General features: G+C 26.1%; 1 protein-coding gene across 1 annotated transcript; it reads left to right on the top strand.

Annotated features, from left to right (window-relative positions):
• The first annotated feature begins 5,757 nt into the window (after positions 1-5,757).
• LOC112595442 (DCN1-like protein 3) lies at positions 5,758-8,539 on the top strand. Its single transcript, XM_025340666.1, has 4 exons — positions 5,758-5,959; positions 6,091-6,264; positions 7,436-7,916; positions 7,987-8,539. The coding sequence occupies exons 2-4, from the start codon at positions 6,159-6,161 to the stop codon at positions 8,330-8,332; spliced, it is 933 nt and encodes a 310-aa protein (XP_025196451.1). The 5' UTR covers positions 5,758-5,959; positions 6,091-6,158; the 3' UTR covers positions 8,333-8,539.
• Positions 8,540-13,627: the final 5,088 nt, after the last annotated feature.

Below are 13,627 nucleotides of genomic sequence, written 5' to 3'. Positions count from 1 at the left end.
GCTTGGTATATTGTCGGACGTCTTTTGAAAACCAATATTTGTTTTACGCGAAACATGAGAAACATAATTAGAGCAGAGAACTAACCACGCGTTTCGAACGTGTGTTTAATGTTTATATATACGTATTAAAATGTATCTTGGTATATGAGCGTTGGCGTGCGTAAAGAGGGTGTCGAACGTGTCTGGGCAAACCACGACCTGTGATTGGAGCCCTAAAATTTAATCCCTATAGCATTTATGTGGATCAGTATTTTAACTGATGTAACTAGAATACAAATATAATTTTTCTAAAATATTTGATAAAAAATTAATTGAGTTTTTGAAAAAAAAAATTAATATAACACATATTTACTAGGTATATCGTAAAATTACAAACGTATGCAAATATGCAATCGTGTTCTGCCCTTCACCGCGACCATTTAGCATTTTGTCGCCGGATTATTAGTCGCAAAGAGAACCTTCCCGCGAAATATTGATAATACAACAATACTAAGATTATGACATTTTTTCCAAATCTCGTCACCCGACAAGGTTCGTCTTTGATTGACACACTGAGTTTTGCGACATCAATTTTCAATTTTGATTTGTTTCTCAATTCAAATCATAATAATCATAAACATTTTATCATTCTCTCAGTGACTCAGTATCACAGTTCCACACTAAAAATTACTGTTTTAATTTCTGTTTATGAGCAACTCATTTAAATGCACATAGAGTATGAAACTATTTCTAACATGTGACAGACGCTTTTTTTTAGAGGGCATAATATGAACAATTATGAGAAAAAAAAATAACAACATATTTTGTAGGTATGATTTAATTTACAACTTAATATTATGTGACAAAAATTATAGTAAAATTATTGAACGTTTTTCATTTTCAATAGACACGATTATTTTATTACTCACTATACGAATCATTTTTATACAGAATGTATATTTAATTAGTTCGTAAATATCAAAAAAAAAAAAAAAATTATTATTATTTTAATAAATACAAAAATTGTATAAATTTTTATTTTATGTTATGTGTATACATATATTATATTTTTAAATTTTAAATTTACGTACTTTTAACAATACATACTATACAATGACATGTTAATATGTTATATGTTATAAATTATAATATATACAATAGGTAGTAGGTACATTCATTTTTAAATTTTATTTTTAATCACTATATGATTATCCATACTCTCCTTGATCACAGTTAGTGCGGATAATCAACGCTCTACTGCAAGCGTACCTGGTTCGCGGAAATATTCCAACCGACCTCAACCACTCGTGAGTCGTGACCATTTTAAAAAAATTAGCAATTTGTATAGGTATAAAAAAAATAAATAAAAGTTACATTAAAAAAAAAAAAGTTATTTTAATGAGTTTTTAAGAATTACAAAATATCTTACAATTTTTAATATATATAATTATTAATTATAATAAAATAAATGTTTTGGATTTTATAATATTAATAGAAATAAATTAGAGTTAAATTATTTTGGCTTGTTTTTCTTTAATCAATATTTCAATATTCAGAATAAAATGTGTAATACCAATTCTTAAAAGGAATATAAATGTTCATCAGCTAAACGAGATCTTTCTGAATATTTTGCGTAATTCATACAGGAAAACATTTATTTGCAAACATAAGTAGAACCAAATAATGTAAATGGACGCATTGATAATTCTTTTATTTTTGAAAAACCGTCATTTCAAACGATTTTACATCACTCATAAAATCGAAAATAGTTTTGAAATTTAAGATTTAATTAATTTAAATTAGCTAAAATATCAGTTAAGAGAGCAATATCATACATCCATTCTTCTTTTCCAAATTCTTCTACTGGTTTGTTTTAATCTATCATAAATACTTAAATTTCTCGTTGAAGATCAAAAAATAGTTTTAATACTTTTCTTTAACTTAACCACCAAACTTAATTATAGTAAAATATATCTTTATGTTCCAACTCGATTGCATTTAAAAATTCTATAAATTGTCTATGTTTTAATCTGTGAGATCTAATGAAGTTGATTGTTTTTGTAACAATATTCCAAATTCATGATTTTACCACACAAATATTCTTGGTGAATAATATAGTGTAAAAATATAAGTGTTTTAATCATTTTTTAAGCTATCTTTTCAACTAATCCAGTATTTCGTTCAACCATATTTGGAGCTCCATTTGTTGTAATACTACAACGTTTTTCCCACATCAATCCTAAATTTTCAATACAGCAATTCACTTTTTCAAAAATATCAACTCCTTTTGTAGTTCCAGAAATATTTTATAATGAAACAAGTTCTTTTGTTATTTTATAACTTGTATCCATTCCTCGTATAAATATAAATAACTAAGCAGTGTTTTTCAAATCACTGCATTTGTCTAAAGCTAAAGAAAAAAATTCAAACATTTTTAATTTTATTTGTAACTGCGTCATTAAATCACCTCCTATGTATAGTTCTTCCTATGTTCTTATACCTCCTAACCACCCGCTTAGTAATATAGTGTTTCGAGATAAACTGATATTTTCGAATACAGACATTTTTTTGGAATAATTTCTTTTATACTTGCTATAAGAAACATTTTTTAACAAATTCACCATCATTGGGTAACTTCTATTTTTGCGAAATATCAGATTATCTACTTCATAACTTTTTCGAATGATTTCCTCCTTACCATTATGTTTTTTAAATACATTTTCAATTCGTTCACTTTTGACATTTTATCTGAATTTTTCTATCAAATAAGTTTTAAAATTCTATAAAAATATAAACTTATAAATATTTATTTCTACATTTACTTATCTAAATATCTAAATACCCTCTTCAAAAAAATAAAAAAATTATGATTAATGTGTACCTTTACAATTTATTGATTTATTTTCTTTGATGTTTACTTTAATATTAAATTCTTTTAAGATCGCGACGGTTTCATAACATATATATTATATATATGAGACTCCAATTATCATTAAAAACACAGCGTTCAGTAAAAATTTGAGTTTTTTATTTTGAAACATTTTAATAATTAAAATCTAATTAATTATCTATTGTAAACAAGAAATTCGAACCTGTAGTTCCTAATAACGAAAATAAATTAGGAACTAGCGTGAAAGTACTCAGTACTTTATACACACACGATTAGAGTCATGAATTCGATAAGTGAACAAAGATAATATATCTATTGTACATTTAATCGAAATGAAGATAAAAAAAAACCGTGAAGTATATACAGCCCGCAGTATAAATATAAATTTCAAAAGTGGCCCGTAAGTTGAAAAAGATTGGATACGCCTGCTCTACTGTATTGAAGTATTTTGTTGAAATTCTACCCACGCCCGCAGACAATACCTACATGCTTATGCTCGTACTATTCAGTTCATCCCAACTGCAAACAATAATTTTTAAAACCACTGCGGCACCACACGCATATGTCTCACTATAATTCAACGATTTTAACCCCCTTTTTCACCGGCAATGACATTTCTCTACAAATTGCGTTATTCATCATATTTGTATTTTTTACTGATTTGAGCGTGCGTGTCGACGTTGTACACATCGAATTGGTATCTATACGTTCGTGCGTATGATAGACGACCTGCAGTCAATGTTAATTGTATTCTTTTTCAGACAATCATTATTGTTTTCATTAATTTTACACATTTTTATTGTATTATGTTTAAAATTTATACATAAATATGTAAATATAAAATTTATTTGCCAGGAAAATACGATAACAAATCTTTATTCAAAAATACATTTTTGAAAATCTAAATATTACATTTATATTTAAATACACGAAATAACAGAAATTTGTATCTCCATACATTCTTTAGACATTCTGTATATCTAAGTATTAGACATATAAGGTCTAAAGTATTTTAAAATATGATTAAGTTTATTTAAAAATTCTAAAAATAGATAATAAAAAGGATAAGCGTTTGATAAATCAACCAGTATAATAATGATTCATCCAAGCAACTAATTTAAAGATATTATCTAGGTATAGGTAGACATTTGAAAATTAATATGTCGTCAATGTTGATAAAAATGTTAAGGCTCAATCAAAAGCTTGAAAATGTAATACTAGTTTTCTCATAAATTGTTTTTATGCGTATTAATTAAATACCGAAAATACATATTAAGCACAATATTATGTTCATCCCTAAAAATTTGATATTTAAAAAAATAAATGAATGTTTTAATTATTTTCTGTGATTCAAAAAATATTATTCGTATGGTAGAGACTTAAAACTTTTTGCCGTAATTTATTATATTGTATATACTTACGCTTGCTACTCATTCTGATTATAACGGCATCGGCATGTCTTGGTATTCCGACCGTTTATTAAATTTGTCCCGGTTGCAATAAAAGCTAAGAGAAAATAACTTTAATATTGTATTATTTAATAAGAAAATGTAGAATATTATAAAACATTGTGTCATTATATGATTATCTTATTATGTTATCTAAATTTGTTACTATAAACGCTAGTTAATTTAAACTAAATCTAATCGACACGAAAAGTTATTGATTTACTAAGTTTGTTTTATTTTTGTACAGTACCTACATCATACATGTATCTAGTCCTTATACCTTAATTTATAATAATAAATGAACATGATATTGTGATCTAGGAAATTTAATGAACAAAGAGGGTTAGGTACAGATGATAGTATATAAACTTATATCCCATCTCAAACCAATTCCTAATTACGCCACCGGCCTTAGTTGTAAAGATATGCCTACATTCTATAAATATTTTCACATTTATATTGTGTGTAACTAAGCATAAAGAGTTTTGTAAATTGTTTATGGTAAACTTGCTCTTTCATATAACTTTTTTCGTGCAATGGAAAAAAACAATTCAAATGCAACAGATGTAGCAAATATTCCAATGCAATTGCAGAATAATATCATAGAAAGAAAGGATACTAAACTTGTCTAATTATAGGTGCGAAGAAGACTTTAAGCTATTTTACGAACGATGAAGGTAGGTATGTCATATATCAGACCGTGATAAAATAGTTTTGATGATGCATCTACATTTCTTTGGGTGAAAGAAAATAAAAATCTAAATGGGAGCATTTTTTAAAAGCTTCTGCAGTTTTAAACGAGAGACTAAAAAATAAAATTACAAACCAAGATCAGCTTTTCGATGAAGTTGTATTAGCTAAAGAGTTTTGGTTATTTAAAGTTAAAATGTAGAAAAAGGAAGAAATAAAAACTAAGAAAAAAATTACAAGTGAAGAAAAATGAGTGCAGCTATTCTGTCATTTTAAAGAAAAGGGTACATTTAGTCAATAAATTAAAATCTAAAATTAATTTTGCAGTATATCTTAAGTATGCCAAAAAAACCTCTGCAGTTCCAGTAGAAAGAATTTTTTCGCAATGAAAATTTAAAATTAAAAAAAAATTATATCTGTTACCGTGGTAATTGATAAGAATAATAGATAGCATAATGACGTCATAGACAGTGAATATTTTCCTTGCTATGATTCATTCGTGGATTGATAGCGGAGATAACAGAACCTGACAACCCAACTCTCAAGTCGCACAAAACAATCAACATACAACTATTTAATCACCAATGAGTATTATGAGTTACGACAATTAACTTCCAATTAAACCAACTTCATTAATTATCTAATGCAATAATTTACTTGAAACAAAACCTTGATAATTGTTATTTATTATTTAGAAAAGATAAATAAATTATGTACATTTTTACGTGTAAAAATAATTACCTACGTTAAATTGATCAAGTATTTTTTTTTGAACAAATTATTTTTGAAACACTATTATAATCTATTAAATTTGAAAATGTGCGTTCCTTTTCAAAAAACCGTGCGCTATCACTTTGTAACACTTTTATAGTATCAATCAACTTTAAAGTAACCATACACGTTTCACATAAATTTTAGCTCGCTCTTCGTTGTCATAAGAATACTTAAAAAGGTAAAAAAAAAAAAACCTTATCTTCAGATTTTCTATTCTAAATTCATTCTACTTCTGTTTGTTAATACCTTATTTTGTCTCTTAATATTCCATATGTTATTAATATTTGTTAAATATTAATTGTATTTCAGGTTTCGACTATTGCCTTGAAACAACACATGCATTCTACAAGGCCAATTAATTGTGGTGCAGTTGATCAATGGGAAATTGTTTTTCATGTTTGCGCTCTAAGAGTAACACTAGACCGGTGGCACATTCCAGTGACAACGAAAATTTAGACAATGTACCAGACAAACGAGTTGATGGTAAATTAATAATTAAATAACCTGTTTATGATAAGAAAATAATAATTATATACAAATCTACTAGCTTAAGCATTGCCTTATTGATTTAATTAAACTATTACTCTAAAGAATTAAAAACGTTAACATCAATTTTTAATTTTTAAAACATTAAATTGCCAATTTCACATGTATGTATTTATAATATATAACAATAATTCTTAACCTATGGTCCGTGGCCCCCTGGGGTTCTGTGGCAGCCTTAATACATAACATACATCAATACGTGACATGAGTACATTATTACAATAATGTTGAATTCTTTTTTTTTTTTTTTCATAATTATGCAATATACTTTATTATATGAGAGATAGACCTATCTTATCTTATTTATATTACTTTTTCATGAAAAATTTGGTATAATGAAAATAATTATAAATGTGTGTGTTTTTTTATGTCTACTCTACTTATTTAATTTTTAATACAAAATAATTATTATAATTTTGATTATAATAACATGAAATGTTTTGTAAAAAATAATTGAGAAAAGGGTCTGCGATTTCTAAAAATATTTAATCAGAGGTCCATGATCTACAAAAAGTTAAGAACTGCTGGTATATAATATATAGTATTTACCTAAATGTAAAAAAATTTATATCACACAATATATACATTAATGTTTTTAAAGTCTAATATTATTGTGATTTGGCCTACTTCTTGAACTTCTTGAATGGATGAACTATTGGAAATTATCTATGTAATGGTATGCATACTATTAAAATAAAAATTGAAATTATATGACTAAAATAAGAAGAGATAGATAGACAGAATAAAGAATAACATATAAATGACTAGACTAATTAAAAGTCAGGTGATGAAAAAATTTTATGAAGGTATAAGACACAAGTGATTGACTCTATATAGTTGAGACAACTCAAAAGAAAAAGAATATTAATACCTAAATAGTCATCTAAAATATAAAACTTATAATTTAAAAATCTTAGTATGATATCAATAAACAATTTAAGTAAATAAAATCATATACTTGTAAAAACAATTTAGGTCATGTTTTGTTAGAGACGCTTAAACTGAAAGTATTTTAACCCCTATTCAGTTACATTTTTCTCAAGTTCTTGTAGTACAGATTAAAGTTTTGGTTAATTTATAAAAACAATTTTTTTTTTTTTTTGTACAGGTCTGGATTTAAATGAATTAAATCCCCCAGTGATGGCCATGAGTAATGGAGCTCATAATACTCCTGTTATAGGATCAGTAGGTAGTGATAATTGTGGTAGCTTACGTTCCTCATTTACCTGTACTCGTTTGACGTCTACATTAAACAAGACCAATATAAAGTTGAATAACTTTGCCACAAAAAGTTTCCAAACCAGAGTTCAAAAATTATTTGACGTATACAAAGATTCTGTCGAAGATTTGATATTAATTGATGGAATTGAAAGACTGTGTAGTGATTTACAAATGTCACCTGAAGAATTCCGCATCCTTATATTAGCATGGAAATGTGATGCTCATCAGATGTGTCGATTTACGCGTGCAGAATTTTTTAATGGTTGTCATGCACTTCAAGTAGATTCTGTGTCATTGATGAAAAACAAATTATCAGATGTAGCAAATGATCTCAATTATAATACTGAGGAATTTAAAAGCTTATACAGGTAAATAGTTTTTGCTCTATTTTAATATTAAAATACTATAATAGATTTTCTATAAATATTTTATTTGCAGGTTTACATTTAAATTTGGATTGGATAATGCTGTAGGACAGCGTATTCTTCCTGTAGACACAGCCATTGTATTATGGAAATTGATTTTTAATATCCGTGAACCAGAAATATTACAACGTTGGTTGAACTTTTTAGAAAGTCAAGATAATATAAGAGGTATTCCTAAAGATACATGGAACATGTTTTTAAATTTTGCTGAATCCGTATCAAATGGGGATCTTTCTAATTACGATGACACAGAGGCTTGGCCAAGCGTTTTTGATGATTTTGTAGAATATGAAAATGATCAAGCCAATCAGAACATCAGTGAAAAAGGAATTGGAAAAAAACATGGCAATGTACTTTAAAGTAACATGAAAGACTATCACACTTTTTTTTTTTTGAGTTTTTGACTTGAATATAATGTTTGAAAAATACATTATTTTATAATAATAACTTAAAAATCATCAGTACATTACAAGCCCGTCCAATATTAATATAAACCTTTGTGGTCTTAAAATGGCAATATTACTTTATAAAAAAAATCTGAACTTTATATATTATATTAAGTTGGACTAGTGAAATTTCTTATATATATATTTTTTTTTTATTATTATTATTTACTAATAGATCAAAATAAATAATTCATATTTTTATAACAGTGTTTACTGTTTATATTAATATACATAAATTAACTTGGATATATACTTTCATAAAAATATTTTTTCAAATAATTTCTATCGTGTTCAAAAAATATAAACTTTCATCTCGGTCCTACTAATTTCAACAAAATTGGTTCCTCTAAGTAATCTAATTACTATTATTTTTTCACTTAAGTATTTGGGATCGAGAAAGTTAAACATCTGGTTTTTGGTTTCTCAAATTTGAGTGCTAAAATAATCGTTTTGTACAAGACTGACTGAAGTTGTTAGTCAACAAAAACCTGTGATATTATTCACGCTTAATCAATGATAAGCGTTTAATTCTTGTTAATAATATGTGCTATTATTTTTTATTTTTTTTTTGATTTTCTTCACTTTAGTTAAAAGTTTTTAAATACTTTTTCTAAAAAATAAAACAAATTTTGGTATCAAATATAAACATATAATATATAATATATTATAATATTAATATTATATCAAAAACAAAATAATATGTACTCTTGAATAGTATACATCGATTAATTTAATTTCAATAATGTATAGATAGTTTATTTAAAGTTTGTTTGGGGTCTTGTTAATTTTGTAAAAAAAAACAAATAATATTTCTATAATATGAATAGTTTATTTATTTTCAAATTTATTAATTGATTGTAACGTGATTCTCCTGTCATATATCATATCTATTTCCTGACTATATAATATTTTTAATATTACATAAGCCACAAAATAAAATTGTTTTTAATGATTTTTTAACATAGTCATTTATTCATTATATATAACTCTTATTGTAACAAAATTATATTGTAGATATTTGTAATTATTTATATTATGAAATATGAACATTACCGTGATCAATAATGTCATATGATGTGTTAAAAACACAGTATTTGATACAAAATATATTTTAATTTCAAAATTTTAAAATTATGTGATAAAAACTGTTTACACCTATTGAGTTAACTGACAATATAGTCAAAATTATACCTTACAAAATAAATATTGTGCCATGCTAACGCCTAACATATAGGTTAATATTAGAGTTAAAAACTCTTATCACTAAATTTGAAAACAAATATATTTTTGATATCATATTCTTTTTTTTTAATATTTACTAAATTTTACATTTTTTTATACCACCATTGTAATATTTTTATTAAACAATATTGTAAATAAGGAATATTATAATATAATCTCAAAAATATACTGTTCTTCAAATTTCATAGTTAAAATTAACCTAAATACCTCAATTCTGATGTAGTGAATTCTTTTTTTATATTGCTTATTAGATTAAATAAAAGTATATTATAAGTATAAGTGTATAACACTTACTTTTAAGAGGATGCTAATTTCACATCCGTTGTATTTGTCTGAATATGCATAACATAACAAATTGTATAACCTCTTCATGCTTAATATTACAGCAAATTTACCTATAATCAAATTTAAATGTTAGAATATTATCTAGGGAACCTCATCAGTTTTTTTTTAATATTATAATTTTATTTTAGGGTGAATTATGTCTTATGATCATTTTAAATTTTAAATTGTTTGTATATTTTAAAATTTTCATTACTTTCTTTAAAATTAAAACATAAAAAAAAGCAATGTGGCTCATTAGATAATATTTTTAAGTTTAAATTTGATAATAGGAAATTTCACAGTAATATTAAACAGTTTGTAAGACAAGAAGCTACACATGTGGGTGTACTAGATATAGCATCCTCTTGATAAATTTATAAATCAGACAATTCAATTTAATTACAGTTTCTATGCATTTTTAAAGTGTTTTAAAGTTTAGTAGAACAAAGCAATTATTTCAATATTTTGAGTTCAGTACTTAATAAAGTACCTGCATAATATAATATTATAATGATATAACTTTTTAAACTTCTACATCTTCTTGATTGTGTTTTATCAAATTATACACCCATATAATTTGAATATATTTTCATAGTGTAATTAAATCAACTAATAGTATTTAAGACTTGTAAAAAAAATTTAACATATTCACATTTAATATTATGTTCATCCCTAATTTTTGTACGAGTTTCTATAAATTACTTTTCATTTAATAGTGGCGTAATTATGGGGGGATAAACTCCCGAGTTTTATTTTATTTTTTAAATAATCATTATTACATTTCCATAAGCACTTGGCTTTAAATGGTTTTAACATTTTAATTCTATTTTAAGAAATAAATATTATTAATTATTAACAAGGAAATTACAAATTTCCAATAACTAACAAAAACAAAAAATGGTGCTAACATTTCAATACAAATAGGTAGCTAACATATTCTAAATTAAAAACAAGTGCTTTTTATAAATTGTATACAGTTTTTTCTAATTCTATATAGTGGTTTAAATAATCAGCTTTTAGGTCAACTTGCTATTAGGGTTATAGATGAATGGAAAATGCTAAACCGGTCATTATAATTTAGTATTTACTACTTATTAGTTTTTATAATATATCTTATTAAATTACTATGACTGTGTTTTAGATTTTTCATGAACATTCTAAAAAGTTGTATTGTGGACTCTAACCATTTTTAAAGTGTTTCTTTTAAACAAAAATTATCAATTATTGATCAATTAAATTTAAAAACTAAATTTGTTTTATTTTTGTACAGTACATCATACATGTACCTAGTTCTTATACTTTAATTTGTTATAATAAATGAATATAATATTGAAATTTATGAAACTTAATGAACAAAGGGGGAGGGCATAGCCTTCCACTATAATATTAGTGTATAAACTTATATCCCACCCCAAAACCAATTCCTAATTACGCCAATGTTTTATTAAACAGTTTATAAAATACAATTTTGGAATAGGTATGCCATGAAATTAATACTATAGGCTATGACAATGCTAATTTGTATGATAAATGATTTGCAACAAGTTTTTGTTTTATTTTCGATCGAATAAAGATGCTTTTTGGTCGTTTTGTCTTTACTTATTTTTAATATAATATCTGATCGACCTTTGGACGACCAATTAAAAAGTTTCGTGCAAGACAAATTAAGCACCCCGAGACTTTCTGGACTCTTGGAAATATAAAACCGATAGGGTAGATGCCCTAATGCCCTTATCGGTTATCGACTAACAAGACTCAAGTGTTGGAAGTGTCTCAATTAGTGATGAGCACTACCGATTGGCGATTAACAAACTATTTGATAGTTTTAAATAAATAAGTAGTTATATGATTTATCATTCGATAAATCTGCCTAACTATGAATAGTATCAACTAATATTCCGTTGTATAAAATATAGTTGGTTGTCTATGCCTATCGCTATGAGAAAAACGGTCCCTAAAAATACGGGGGTACTTGATGGTAATGAATAATGGTTATCGTTGTCAGTTTGTCACTTGTCAGCAATGTCGAATTTAATGGGAATGCATCGGCGCTAGGGGCTTCAAGACTAAAGTTGTTTTATACTTTATACACCTCACTAGTCACTATCACAGGTTAATGTTTTTGAATTTCTAACTTCCTAAAGAAATACATTATACATTATCAACAATAATGAATAAAATGGCCTAGAATAAAATAATTTTAATAAATTACCCACTTCCGCTCATTCTAAATTATTATAGATGCTGTTGTATTCCTAATTTTCATTCAATTTAACACATGAGCCATAAGGTACCTTCTATGTAGTTGAAATGTTTTAATTTTTAATGATATTTTTCGCTATAATTGTGAGGATTCCATCTAATGCTCGTGCACCATATGTATCTATTGATGTTTCTGAATAGAATTTTTATTTTTATGAGTTCTCAAATATGAGTAGGTAGTTGCATCCCGCCAAAAACGGACTTCCGAAACTTAGATCCGGTTCTGGACTAGTCAATAGCAGTACCCAGCAGGTCACTGTGCCAACTACCAAGTACTAATAATTATAGGCTATTTTTTTCTGATTTTCCTTAATAGATAAGTACACATATTTAAATTTGAGCTTAGTTACTATTAATTATGGGTTAAATGGTAAATTGTTTTTTGGTTGCAGAATGTTATAGTACTATGAAGGTGGTGTACATTTTTATTTTTTGTAGTGCACAAAGTGTGTTGTAGTACACACAAAAATAGCCACTAAGCACCAACATATTCAGTCTCAAACTAAGGAGTATTAAAATGTTTTACCCTTAAGTGAACCGTGAATTGCTTTGCCCCCACGCTATATATGGATATACATACCAGATATAAATTATTTTTATTTCAAATAAAATTAAAAATTATTAGATTTAAAAAAAAATCTAAATAGTAAAGAATCTATATTTTAAATTTCAATAAACAATATGTTTTCTGTCCAATCTAATTTACTAGATATTTTTGCATTGATATTTTCATTTTTTAACCCATTCGTCAGTTCTCTTTCTATATACAAATATGGTCTAAACTTTAGTGGTGTGTAACAATTTCTTAATATGGCACATGGAAGAAAATGATCTTTTGCACGTTGCCAATGAAAGTGTTATAATTATTTGGACTTGGATTTATTTATAAAGGTTTGAATATACACTCGGATTACACGAATACATTCCAGTAATAAATACTAAAAATTAACTCGAGTTAAGACATTCGATAAGATAACATGCATTCAGTGGTGATCGAAGGAGGGAGGATGTAATATGTAATAGGGTAAATACCTCCCTTGAGCTTATCATGAAGAAATGTATTACATTGTGACTTGTGAGAAATACTAATTAATGTTTTTTTTTTTTTCATGAGCGTTACATATCGTTATAATACGAAAATAACGATAATAATGTACCCACTACCCACTACTCAAAAAAATTACTATAAACTGTCAATCGGGGCTTGGCATGACGATTTATTAGTTCATTACTCCCTCCCCCTTCCTCTTGATAAATTTCTGATCCGCCCCCTGTACGCGTTACAAATAAGTAACATTCAAACATCGCTGAAACAACACTGAATATATATATGTATAAATTATAAAGTATGTATATCTGTAGCATTAGTGCATTACCAGT

The sequence above is a fragment of the Melanaphis sacchari genome, unplaced genomic scaffold (assembly GCF_002803265.2).
Source record: "Melanaphis sacchari strain LSU unplaced genomic scaffold, SCAv2.0 Contig27_pilon_pilon, whole genome shotgun sequence".
Lineage (NCBI taxonomy): Eukaryota > Metazoa > Arthropoda > Insecta > Hemiptera > Aphididae > Melanaphis > Melanaphis sacchari.
Note: the sequence above shows the minus strand (reverse complement) of the source record. Positions and strands in the feature narration are given on the sequence as shown.

Excerpts from the sequence above, each read along its gene's own strand:
- LOC112595442 (XM_025340666.1), top strand. The coding sequence starts at position 6,159 with ATGGGAAATTGTTTTTCATGTTTGCGCTCTAAGAGTAACACTAGACCG. Across the intron at positions 6,265-7,435 it reads ACCAGACAAACGAGTTGATG|GTCTGGATTTAAATGAATTA; the intron begins GTAAATTAATAA and ends TTTTTTGTACAG. Across the intron at positions 7,917-7,986 it reads GAATTTAAAAGCTTATACAG|GTTTACATTTAAATTTGGAT; the intron begins GTAAATAGTTTT and ends TTTTATTTGCAG.